The sequence below is a fragment of the Bos mutus genome, chromosome 27 (assembly GCF_027580195.1).
Source record: "Bos mutus isolate GX-2022 chromosome 27, NWIPB_WYAK_1.1, whole genome shotgun sequence".
Classification (NCBI taxonomy): domain Eukaryota; kingdom Metazoa; phylum Chordata; class Mammalia; order Artiodactyla; family Bovidae; genus Bos; species Bos mutus.
In genome coordinates, this window is record NC_091643.1 from 30330596 (window position 1) to 30343942 (window position 13347).

At 47.3% G+C, this 13347-nt stretch overlaps 1 protein-coding gene across 2 annotated transcripts in view; it reads left to right on the forward strand.

Moving 5' to 3' along the window:
- The window catches only part of ACSL1 (acyl-CoA synthetase long chain family member 1), a 64952-nt gene extending 61362 nt beyond the window's left edge, over positions 1 to 3590 (forward strand). For both annotated transcript variants that reach the window (XM_070364249.1, XM_070364248.1), the window contains exons 19-21: positions 1299 to 1400; positions 1532 to 1603; positions 1957 to 3590. In XM_070364249.1, coding sequence (XP_070220350.1) covers positions 1299 to 1400; positions 1532 to 1603; positions 1957 to 2097 — 315 coding nt within the window. In that variant the 3' untranslated portion in view covers positions 2098 to 3590. The remainder of the gene's footprint in view (positions 1 to 1298; positions 1401 to 1531; positions 1604 to 1956) is intronic.
- The last annotated feature ends 9757 nt before the right edge of the window (positions 3591 to 13347 follow it).

Below are 13347 nucleotides of genomic sequence, written 5' to 3' on the forward strand. Positions count from 1 at the left end.
CCAATGTATTGCAATGGAATCTCATTTGCCAAAATTCTGGACAGATGGTGGAAAGGAAGAGAATGGGTTCTAGTTTTCTGAGGGTTAACATTTCTACAAATCAGAGAGGACACATGTATGCCTAGAGCTGGTTCATATTCATTGCAAAAAGCATCACAATATTATAAAGTAATTATCCTCCCATTTAAATAAATTTAAAAATATTTCTACAAATCTTGAAATTTTCAAATAATTGTGGCAGAATATTTTCCTATAAGAAAATACACCTTTTTTTCTTTGAGAATGCACTGCATCTTCTTAGACCTGGAATCTTACTATGCCTTTGATTTTTATTTCATTTCATTGTCACTCAGTTGTAAAGAATGAGATGCTAGAGTTCTTTTTTTTGTTTGTTTGTTATAGTTCTTTTTCTTTTTTTTAATTTTATTTTATTTTTAAACTTTACAAAATTGTATTGGTTTTGCCAAATATCGAAATGAATCCACCACAGGTATACATGTGTTCCCCATCCTGAACCCTCCTCCCTGCTCCCTCCCCATACCCTCCCTCTGGGTCGTCCCAGTGCACCAGCCCCAAGCATCCAGTATCGTGCATTGAACCTGGACTGGCGACTCGTTCCATATATGATATTATACGTATTTCAATGCCATTCTCCCAAATCATCCCACCCTCTCCCTCTCCCACAGAGTCCAAAAGACTGTTCTATACATCAGTGTCTCTTTTGCTGTCTCGTATACAGGGTTATTGTTACCAACTTTCTAAATTCCATATATATGCGTTAGTATACTGTATTGGTGTTTTTCTTTCTGGCTTACTTCACTCTGTATAATAAGCTCCAGTTTCATCCCCTCATTAGAACTGATTCAAATGTATTCTTTTTAACGGCTGAGTAATACTCCATTGTGTATATGCTAGAGTTCTTTTTAAAGTGAACCTGTATATATTTTCTTTTTGTCTTTTTATAAAGCTTTATCTGATATCTATCCCATTATTTGCGTATTTGACCCTATTTTATTTTTAAAAGTATATATAAAAATAAGTAAAAACTAGGGTTTTATTAGATTTTGATTTCCACTGGTTCTTTGAAAACATGTATTGCAAAGTTCCCAATACTGTCTGTATTTCAGAGGCAGGAGTTGTTAACCTGGGCCCTGTGGACACCAGGGCTGTTACCATGCTCTCAAGAGAGGGTCTCTAACTCCCAGTTTCTCCCAGGGGCCACGAAGCAGATAATAAGGAACTACAATTTTAGAACATTGGGAACAAACTGTGTAATAACTCACTTGTCTCTGTTAAAGGCATTTCTCATAGCGATCGTGGTGCCGGACGTTGAGACACTAGGTACCTGGGCCCAGAAGAGAGGCATTGTGGGCTCCTTTGAAGAACTGTGCAGAAACAAGGTAGGTTCCAAAGTGTGCAGCAGTCCTCCTGAGCTTCCCTTTGCGTTAAGTGCAAAGTGCAGGGACCCCTGCCCCCCGTGCCCCCTGAACCCACCAAGGGAATAAGGATCTTGTTTTTCTTACCTTATTAGGATGTCAAAAAAGGTATTCTAGAAGACATGGTGAGGCTCGGGAAGGAGTCTGGCCTAAAACCATTTGAACAGGTAAGACTCACATCCAAGTGTATGAATTCCCAAAAAATGAGTTTTTGACTTGAGGGTGTTTTTTGTGAATAGGTTCTAGAAGAGGATGAGGTGATGTAAAGACATCATGCGGAAGAGAGAGTGGTGTGCTTTGGCTGGGGAGGGATTTCTGTAACCAGGGGGGTGTATCCTCTTCCTGGGGGGACAGGCTGTGGTCCTGATTCTGTCCTGATGTCAGGCCACTCCCTGCCCTATGTTGAGATGGTACAGCTGGGCCTGGCCTGTGAAGCTGGTTGGAATGGCCCAGAAGGGTCTTTATCCCTTCAGAGGCATCTGTCCTCCTTGCCTCCTTTGACTTCCTGGTCTCTTTACAGGTCAAAGGCATCTATCTCCACCCTGAACTCTTCTCTATCGACAATGGCCTTCTGACCCCAACCATGAAGGCTAAAAGGCCAGAGCTTCGGAATTATTTCAGGTCACAGATCGATGAGCTTTACTCCACCATCAAAGTCTAATGCGAGGGAGGAAGCGGAGGGGAGTTTGACAATGGCAGGAAGGGAGGGAGCATCTTTGGGTGCCTCGCGTATCCAGATTCTCGTCATAGGAGCCTGGAGGGAATGGAACACTGCCTTATAGCCACCTCGAGTTGCAGACCGTGTCCACGGTGATCCATGATTTCCAAAACGAGCCTTAAAATATCGTAGAGGGGAAACTGCAAACGTGCTAAGTTCTTTACCAATTCCTCAGTTACAAAGGCGGGTGAACACTTTGTCTCCCCCATCTGCTAACCAAAGGGTTAGGACTTTGCTCTTTCTGAGATGTCTGCTACACACTGCAAATTCTGCAGATTTCTGCTGCTCAAAGAGTCCCGTGCACTGGAGGGAACCACCGTTCCTACAAGCAAGACCTGTCTCACCTGCAGGAGGTCGCAAGAGGACCAGAGGGTTTTTTTTTTTTTTTTAATCCCTGTTACCCTCCCTTCCCTGTGTCACACTCACTCTCACGAGCCTTCTGATTAACCCCTGTCCTTCCTGTCGGAGCAGAGATTCTCAGTGAAGCAAAGGGCAGACCCAGCTCAGAACAGTGCAGGTATTGAATCCTGGATGGACAGCCGCTCACCAGAGAGGATGGATTCTGGTGCCCATAGAGCAGAATATTCTCCAACCCTCTTCTCCAGACCCAATTTCCTGATTTCCTCCATCTGTCGCCTCCCAGGGGTTATTTAAAAAAAAAAATCTGCCTTAGACTCTGCAGTGACAACAAGCATTTCAACAAGGAAACAGTTAGCTGGATCAACCATGCTCAACTGTGACGCCTGAATAACTGTCCACTTTACCTTCGAGGAACCGGTCACTCTGTCTCTGATGGATTTTAATGTGGTTTTCATATCGAAAGAGTATGTTGTGATCAAGTGGCTTTCCCACCCCCCACCCCCACCCAGAATATAAACTCTCAGGCAAGGCATGTCTTTAAAAATATTAAGGAGGTAGATACACTTGGGTACTTATTGAAATGGATGGTGATAAATAAATGCTCTTCTGTCGTAATGCTACTTGATTTCTATGAAATATATTTGACAAGCCAAAATTCTAGGACATAGGAATCTGGAAAACTCATTTCCTGGGATTAGATTCTCAAGGGTTTTTGTTTTTTTTTTTTAAGTTAATTTGGGAAATTAGCCGCATTTCACTTTTACTGCAAGTCTTTGCTACATGTGACTGAACTTAGTTTTCATTTGTACACCGAAAGCAGTTGTTTTGGGATAGAGGAGTACCTGTATTATACAAGCACAATGGGGTTTGCCCTAAAGAGCTGTCGTTGTTATAACACTATTTGGTAGCCTAACTTCATACGTGTACTCTTAATTGCCCAAGAAGTCAGTAATTTGTCACATGGGGGTTTTGAATGTTTGCTTTAAGTGTTGGCTCTTTCTATGTTTTATAAACCAAAACAGAATTTCCAAAAACAGTGAAGGAAACCAAAATAAATATTTCTGCATTTCAAGCGAGTTGAGTGACGCCTCCGTTTTTCATGTCAGCAGTCGCATTCGGGGCGGCCTCGGTTCGCGCGTGGACGCGCTCAGCCACAGGCTCCTCCCTGTGTGTCCTCCCTGCCGGGGCTCCTTCTCAGGGCGCCGTCATCCCGCCACTTCCAGATGCTGACCCGGGGCTCCAACCCGTTCCCGGCAGCAGCGGTCCTGCTGTGTTTCAGAGAAGAAAGTCATGGTGTGAATGGCACAGGTGTTCTTGAAAACGCAAATTCTCCAGGGGGAAGCGATGTTGCAGGAGGCGTCGCTGCGGTGGGTGGTTCTGGGGGTTTTCATTTGGTGCGTCTTTAGTCATCCTCTTCCCATAACGCTGTCGGGGGAGATGGCTCATTCATAGCGGCTGACTGTTTCTTTTCCCCTGTCGCTACCCTACGCTGTCATCTTAAAAGACTTGTCTTTTCCAGAAGTGTGAATTAACCGTTCCCCAACCCCCTCCCCACCACCCCACCCCCCGCCCTGGCCTCTTCTGTAGCCTGTTGTGTTTAAATATGCCTTCATCCCCTGCTTTGGTCTCAGTTTTGGGGTGCTGAAGTCTGCTTTCTTCCTCTAAAGCTTAAGCCCTGTGCCCAGCTCTCTGGTAAGACTCCTCATCCAGGCTGCCATTTTATCTTACTTTTCAAGTGCTTTGCCTTCTTCCTTCCCTATCTCCCTCTTGCTCTCTCAAGTCATTGGGGAGCCCAGTGACCTTCCTGTCTGCTTGAGTTCTCAGCACAGGACTTAGGAACTGGTGAGTGTTTGTTAGATAACTCTCATTTGAACAAATACTTGAAAGTTTGAACCAAGCTTCTGTAATGAGGTTGATAAAAACATTGTCTTTTTCTTTTAAAAAAAAAAAAATTCTGGTAAAACACACCCAAGATTTCCCATCTTCATCATTTAAAAGCATATGGTTCAGTGGCATTTAGTGCATTCATACCTGTGCGGCCGTCACCACCATCCATCTCCAGTAGTTTGTCACGTTCCAGAACTGCAGCTCTGCCCATTAAGTAATAACCCTCGTTCACTCCTCACCCAGCCCCTGGCCACCACCATTCTGCTGTCTCTGGACTTGACCGCTCTAGGTGCCGTATATGAATGAGTCATACAGTGCATATCCTTCTTTGGCTTATTTCACTTCGCATTATGCCCTCTGGGTCCAAGTGTCATCACAAATGTCAAGATTCTCTCACTTTTTTGGCTGAATTAATATTTGTACGATTACATCACATTGTGTTTATCCAGTCATTTGTTGATGGACATTTGTTCCTACCCTCTAGCTATTGAGACTATCCACTGTGAACGTCACTGTACAATATCTTTCTGAGTCCCTGCTTTCAGTTCTTTTGGATAAACACCCAGGAGTGGAATTGCTGGATCACTGGGTCATCCTGTGTCATTCATTTTCTGGGGAGCTGCCACACTGTTTTTCGAATCATTTTAGATTCTCAGAGACAGTGTACAAGGGTTCCACCTTCTCCACCTCCTTGGCTATTACTTGCTAGTTTCTTTCTCTTCTTTTGATAATACCCATCCTCGTGGGTGTGAAGTGATACCCCACTGTGGTTTTGATTTGCAAGCTGGAATCAAGATTCCCGGGAGAAATATCAATAACTTCATATATGCAGATGACACCACCCTTATGGCAGAAAGTGAAGAGGAACTAAAAAGCCTCTTGATGAACGTGAAAGAGGAGAGTGAAAAAGTTGGCTTAAAACTCAACATTCAGAAAACGAAGATTATGGCATCTGGTCCCATCACTTCATGGGAAATAGATGAGGAAACAGTGGAAACAGTGGCAGACTTTATATTTTGGGGCTCCAAAATCACTGCAGATGGTGATTGCAGCCATGAAATTAAGACGCTTACTCCTTGGAAGAAAAGTTATGACCAACCTAGATAGAATATTAAAAGGCAGAAACATTACTTTGCCAACAAAGGCCTGTCTAGTCAAGGATATGGTTTTTCCAATGGTCATGTACGGATGTGAGAGAGTTGGACTGTGAAGAAAGCTGAGTGCCAAAGAATTGATGCTTTTGAACTGTGGTGTTGGAGAAGACTCTTGAGAGTCCCTTGGACTGCAAGGAGATCCAACCAGTCCATTCTAAAGGAAATCAGTCCTGGGTGTTCATTGGAAGGACTGATACTAAAGCTGAAACTCCAATACTTTGGCCACCTGATGTGAAGAGCTGACTCATTGGAAAAGACCCTGATGCTGGGAGGGATTGAGGGCAGGAGGAGAAGGGGACAACAGAGGATGAAATGGCTGGCTGGCATCACCGACTCGATGGACATGAGTTTAGGTGAACTCCTGGAGTTGGTGATGGACAGGGAGGCCTGGCGTGCTGCTGTTCATGGGGTGGCAAAGAGTCAGACACGACTGAGTGACTGAACTGAACTGAATGATGATAAAGTTGAGCGTCTTTTCGTGTGCTTACCGGTCACATGTATATCTGCTGGGCAGTCTGGCTCCAGACACTGAGCTTTCCACCTCACACTGTGGAAGTTGCTTCTTGTCTGCCTGGGCCAGTAACCTCCTGACAGAGACATGTCATTGGATTGTTTCTTGGTGCCAGTAGCTATGCCTCTGAGCTTCAGTCCAGATGGTTTTGATTCCTACCTAATGGTTTTCCTTTGCCACAGCACAGGCTGTGACCACTTGCCAGTGTCATTCTGGTTTATAGCTCATCATACATGAAATACAGTTGCCGTCTGTGATGTTGGAAACCCCACATCCATCAAGGATCAAAAGTCAGGTAGAACCAGCCACTCTATTTCAGGAGGAAAGTAGGTGTAAAGCTGGGTCACAGTCATGTGGCAGGTTCATGAGGACCCTTGGACGTCCCAGGATCATCAGCTGTGGAGGTGATGACAGCTCCGTGTCGTGGCCTTGCTATGAGCAGTGCACCAGGCTGTGCTCAACTTACGTTCTCATTCAGTCCTCACAAAGCCCCCACAAAACTGCAGGCTACAGATCCACAGTTCTGTGTCTAGCATTGGCTAAGTGCCAGGCACAGTTCTGAGCTGCAGGAACTCGGCAGTGAGTACAGCACACGGGATCCTTGCCCTGTAACTCTCTGCCGAGAAAGACAGACGGCAAGCAGACAAGTGAGTGGACAACTTCAGATCACGATGGGGGCTTTGAAGACAACAGGTGGAGTCTCGGTGAGGGGACCACCAGGGCCTGTCTTCAGTGTTGTGTCCAGAGAAGGTCTCTTTGAGGACGTGACACTTGGGGTGATAACCTGAAGATGGAGGAGGAACCCTGCAAAGTTTTGGAGAAAGAGTTTTCAAATAGAAGCAGCGTGTGCAAAGGCCCTCAGGTGGGAGCCAGCTGGCTCCAGTCCAGGCACTAAAAGGAAGCTGGCGTGGCTGCAGCATCATAAGCGCGGGGAAGAGTGCGACTGAGAGAAGTTAGAGAAGCGTGAGGACCGGTTACCAGGCCCTGCAGCCCAGAAAGGAATCCGGGGTTTTTAAACCAGTAAAGGCTTCTGAGGCAAGGAGTGACGTTCCCTGAATGACCCCTCCAGCCAGGTGCAGAGGGGTCAGAGGAGAGGCCGAGTGAGGGTGAGGACAGGCTAACCTGTAAGTGAGGCAGCCTGAACCAGGTTGGTGGCGGTGGAGACAGAAGACAGTCAATTTAAAAGCCATTGGTGGCCGAACCACTGTGCTTGGGGAATTGGGAAGAGGGTGGGCTCAGGAGTGAGCCCTGCGGTAGATGGTGGAGCTGTATTTACTGGAGTGGGAAGACCCTGGAGAAAGGACTTGAGAGGCCAGGTGGGGCCGGTTTCCATCTCAAGTTCCTGCTGGACAACTCAAAAGATAGATGGAATTGGGAAGAGGGTGGGCTCGGGGGTGAGTGCTGCGGTGGATGGTGGAGCCATACTTACTGGGATGGGAAGACCCTGGAGAAAGGACTTGAGAGGCTGGGTGGGGCCGGTTTCCATCTCAAGTTCCTGCTGGACAACTCAAAAGATAGATATCATCTGCCACTCAGAAGACTGCTCAGGAGATGACAGATTGCAAAGTTAACAGCACAGAAAATGCAGCCTGGGGAAGTGGAAACCTGGAAGGAAGTGGAGCAGGTCCCAAGCAGAGCCCCAGGGGACCTCCACGGTTGGGGGCACTGAGAAAAGGGGCAGCCACGGGGGTGGAGAGTCACCTGCCGGGAGGAAGAGCACTGTGTCCCTGAAGCCCAGAGAGTGTCAGGAGGGGAGGGAGGCGGTCGATATGACAGCCTGCTGTTGCATCAGGGAATAGGGTGGGGACGGAGGAGCTGGATTTGGCAATGGCGGCAAACTTGGCAGTGAGTGTCCGGCAGAGCAAGGAGGCCAGAAGCCTGCTGGAGCGAGTTCCTGAGTCCTAGGGAGTCAGGACACAGGGTGGCCGGCTCTGTCTTGAAGTTTTGTCCCATGAGTAGAGGGATGGTAACTGGAGAACGGCAGGGAAGTAGAGAGTCTTGCTTTTTTTTTGTTGCTGGTGGTGGGGGTTTTGAAGATGAGAGATACAGTGGTGACAATGACCCACCAACCCAGAAAGTGATGAATCCGGAACAAGGGGGACAGCTGTCCTGAGACGGGGCAGGTTAGAGCCGCAGTCAACTGCAGAGATCGCCCATCAATGGGGCATTTCTATTGTAGGATGCGGCTTCTATTGTAATAGGAAGGGGACTAGAGAACGTGGGGTAGATATAGGTAGATCCATGGTGATTGACCTAGAAAAATTAAGGAGCTCCTATCTGAATAGTTCTTTTTCTTTCGTTTAAGTATTATGTCCTTGTTATGGATGAGAAACGCGAGGCTTGGAGAGATCAGCCAACTGGTCCTAGTAAGTGACTGAGCTGGATTTTCTGACTCCAAGGTCTCTCCGTGTCTGGACCACCTCCCTTCTGTCCCTCCCCCCTGCATGGTATGATGCCTGGTGAGTGTCTTGAGCATCCCAAAGGCCCCACTGCTGTGTTGGATGAGTTTTTTGTTTTGTTGTTTTTTTTTTAATTAGGCAACCAGGGCCAGCTACAGTCTCCACTGCAGTTTGAGTCAAGCCACCCGGAGGAATCGGGTAAATGCCAGGGACTCTGGACTCTGCTTGTCGTGTTTTATCCTTATTCCCAGTGATGGCTGCTTTTCACAGCGGAAGAGAAGCTGCCAGCCCACCCCCAGCCACTGGGCAGAGCAGTGGACAGAGGACTGAAGGGAGCACCGTGAGAAGGGAGGCCATGGGTCTGTTGGATGATCAGGCCCAGAGCATCCCTCTTGCCCCCACAGTCTCCACCCTCTCCGCAGTTACTATGGAAGGTGGTGGCCGTGGCTGTGAGTGTGGCTAAAGGGGACTCTCCTGTGGCTCACAGCACAGAGATAGCTCCTCTGTGTCCTCCCTTAGCTGAGTAATCAACCCCCCAATCCCTGCAGCCAGCTGCCCTCTCACCCCTGTAACCTTGAGTGATGCTCAACTCTGTGTTCATCTTGATCTCACCCCTTCACCCAGCGTGAGGAACTGGAAAACTCGCCAGCCTGACTTATTCATCCATACATCTGGCATAAAAAGAAGTCTAGCATTTTCATTTTGACTTCTCACTCCTTCGCTGCTGATTTCCTTGGATGGTGGCAGTCTCGCCAGGTAAATTCTGCTCCCCCAGCACCGTTCTTCAGGTGCAAAGGGATTTGTTCTTTGCCCGGAAGCAGCATTCTTTTCACAAATATATTTTGCATGTAAGTTCCTAGCCACTCTCTTTTGTGGAGATCTTTTAGGGAGGGGATGGTTGTGGATGTCACATTTATCTAATAGAAACCGTCCTTGCCAGCTACAAGGTCCCTGCTCCACCCGGAGGGTGTGGGGAACCAGTCGGCTCACACTCTGCTTTAGGCAGCGAGCGCAGGTCCAGAGGGACTCTTGTTCTTGAGTCTCTTGCTTTCCCACACCCACTGATACTGGTTCCTGCCAGCTCCCTGCCCTGCCCAGGCGGAGCTGTCTCTAGGCTCTGCCATCTGGGAGAAACTCCAGGGCAGCCACAGGTGGCTCAGGCACCAGGATTGCTGCTGCTAACCCTGTGGGCCATCAAATCCGTCCCCTTCCCGCATTCCCTTAGTCCCACCGCCCAAGAGCACCATCTCTTGCCCTGACCATGTACCATCCTCTTATTTGACGTCCTTATCTCCTACATTGATCTCTACTAACTCAGCCCCTTTCCCTCCACTTTGCAGCAAGAATGACTTCTCCAAATCCCAAGTCTTAGTCACGTGATTCCCCTGCTCAATCATGCCCAGGTTTCCTATTGCTCACAAGTTGGAACTGCTGAATGTACTTAGAGGAAGGCTTCACAAGCCTGATTGTACAGCAGATCCCCAGGGGATCTTAAAATGTGGATTCTGATTCAATAAATCTGGAATCAGGCCTGAAATTCTTCACTTCTAATAACCTTCCAGCTGAAGCCAGTGCTGCGGGCCTGTGCGTTATACTTTGAGGAGCAAGGAACTGCAGGGCTCCTGCCTGTCTCCCCAGCCTCATCCCTTGCCACCTCCCCAACTCTCCTCCAGCCACATGGGGCTTATTCTAGCTCCCAGAAGGAATCAGGCTCTCACTTACCCCTGGGCCTTTGCACAGGCACCCTCTCTAGAGCACTCTCTTACGCTGCCTGGCTGGCTCCTGTCCTTTATTGCAGTGAGACCATAGAAGCTGCTTCCTCTAGGAAGCCTTCTCTGATTCTCCAAGTCCAGGAGACAGATTACTGAGCATATTTGTGGTCTGGCAATGGTGTGAGGTGGAGGGGTAAGGAGATAATCTTTTTCTGTTAAGGCACAAAGTCAAAGGGGTGAGTGACCTGCACACGGCAACAGCCAGAGAGTGGGGTGGGGGAGCTGTTTCTTGCTACAGAAGGTTCCAGGAAGATGGTCTCTGGGTCACTTGGGGTTAGAGGCAGGTGACCTGAGCTTGTCTGAAGGTCCCTGGCTCATCCACTTTTCCCTTCTCAGCTAAGCAGAAAGGGTCCCTGAGGAGAGGACCCTGCTTGTCCTGGACTTGGAGAATCAGAGAAGGCTTCCTAGAGGAAGCGATTTCTATGGTCTCACTGCAATAAAGCACAGGAGCCAGCCAGGCAGGGTAAGAGAGTGCTCTAGGGAGGGTGCACGTGCAAAGGCCCAGGGGTAAGTGAGAGCTTGATTCCTTCTGGGAAGTAAGCAAGCTCATTACCAGGATGAAAACTTTTTCCAGAAAGTTCTTTTCTGACCAGAGCTTGAGAGTGAATCATGGAGACGAATTTCTCGTGTAGAAATTTTATGTCCCTTCTTGCCTTAAGAAAATCGTTTTCTTTGGGGTGTCTTTCCATTTCCTTTGCTCTTTCTCAGCTGTTTGAACTCCTCTGGTCCTTGTACAAGTCTGAGTCATACAGTTATTCCCTCTGCAGGTTGGAAGTTGGTTTTCCTCAGTGAGAGTGAAATCCTGGATTTTGCTAGAATGCTCCTGCCTGGGTTCCTACACCACAGTCTGAGTCCTGCGGGGAGCTGGGAACGGAATCTGAAACACGTGACAAAGCATCGTCTGGAGGTAGTGACCCAACCTATTTAGCCCTGTGATCTCAGCTTGGATAAGAGAAGTGCCAGTTAGGTCTGGAAAAAGTAGAACATTAGTTACAGAACAAACAAGTTTAGTAGCTGGGTATCCGAGCCAGGATGGTGTTGGAAAGCACGTGACCTGGGAGGGAGGGAACCAATGTCATTGCTGTTTGCTCTGATGGAAAAATCTTTCTGCCCTCTGACTTAGTAAATGGTACCGAATAGTCCTACCTTTCTGAATTTTTATTTCGCCTTTTTTCTGAAAGAGGGGGCATCCAAGGGGAGGTCTCCTTCCTCCTGGCCCCGCCTCTCACCCTCCTGGGATGATTCTTTCTGCAGTGTCAAACCGTTGGTCTGTTTGAAATAGGTAACTACTTTAGTTTCTTCCTGTTGAGAATTACCAGGCTCAGTGGGTTATTCTCGTGCATACCCAATAACTCACAGGTGCGTAAGAAGTTAAAAAAGAAAGTTGGAAAGTTTAGGAAGTAACTGATTTTCTTTTCCACAACAGAAAATCATCCTCTTTGCCTTAAGGGAAACTTACTGGAATGGCTTTGATACATTATGGAAGAGCATCATGCACATGAAGGAGAAAATGAGTTGAGCAGTGGCAGTTAAGATGGCTAGCCTTATCAATCTTGAACTGACTTTTAATCAACTGTAAACATTATTGACAGTGAACATAAGGAAGTAGCTCTGATCTCCGGTTATTTGTTTTCCAGTCTCCAGTCCCGTTCCTCTGCTGCCCTCTCGTGGACATAGTGCAGAACAGCACATTCATCGGAAGGCGCTACCAACAACTAAGAGCAGAGAGGCTCAGTGAGAAGTGGTTAAGCCCTTCTTCTGTCTTGTTTTGTCACTAAGTCGTGTCCGATTCTTTTGCGACCCCATGGACTGTAGCCTGCCAGGCTCTATCTGTCTAGTAAAGTTGCTCAGTCGTGTCTGACTCTGCAACCGCATGGACTGTAGCCTGCCAGGCTCCTCTGTCCATGGGATTTTCCAGGCAAGAGTACTGGAGTGGGTTGCCATTTCCTCCTCCAGGGCATCTTCCCCACCCAGGGATAGAACCCGGGTCTCCAGCATTGCAGATGCTTTGACCTCCAAATTCTTTCTCTCTTATCTTTATGATAATCCTATAAGATAAATAATAATATTCTCATTTATACTTTACTTAAACATCAAGCTAATAATTCCAGGATATAAAACTCAACATTCAGAAAACTAAGATCATGGCATCCGGTCCCACCACTTCATGGGAAATAGATGGGGAAACAGTGGAAATGGTGACAGACTTTATTTTGGGGGGCTCTCAAATCACTGCAGATGGTGACTGCAGCCTTGAAATAAAAAGACACTTGCTCCTTGGAAGAAAAGCCATGACCAACCTAGACACATATTAAAAAGCAGAGACATTACTTTGCCGACAAAGGTCCATCTAGTCAAAGCTATGGTTTTTCCCGTAGTGATGTATGGATGTGAGAGTTGGACTATAAAGAAAGCTGAGCACCAAAGAATCGATGCTTTTGAACTGTGGTGTTGGAGAAGACTCTTGAGGGTCCCTTGGACCCTCAAGGAGGGATCAAGGAGATCCAACCAGTCCATCCTAAAGGAAATCAGTCCTGAGTATTCATTGGAAGGACTGATGTTGAAGTTGAAACTCCAATACTTTGGCCACCTGATGCGAAGAGCTGACTCATTTGAAAAGACCCTGATTCTGCGAAAGATTGAAGGTGGGAGGAAAAGGGTACGATGAAGGATGAGATGGTTGGATGGCATCACCGACTCGATGGACATGAGTTTGAGTAAACTCTAGGAGTTGGTGATGGACAGGGAGGCCTGGTGTGCTGCAGTCCATGGGGTTGCAAAGAGTCAGACACGACTAAGCACCTGAACTGAACTGAACTGAACTGATAGAACTAATATAGAGATCAACCTACTCCACAAGGAAGATATATTTCTGCAGAGAAGTGTCCATACCTAACCATTCTGTTTATCCCAAGGATCCAGAATGTTTTGTAGTTCTTTATTTTCTGTATTTATATCAGAGAAGCAACAGTTTTTGTTTTTTCTTTAATTCTCCAAACATGAAAGTATATTACATAGCTCAATGATCGGGCCGTAGGCGCTCTGCAGCACCTCTGAGCTTCCTCATGTGGCTCCAGGTTCCTCCCTGGGGCTCCAGACCTGCTGGCTCC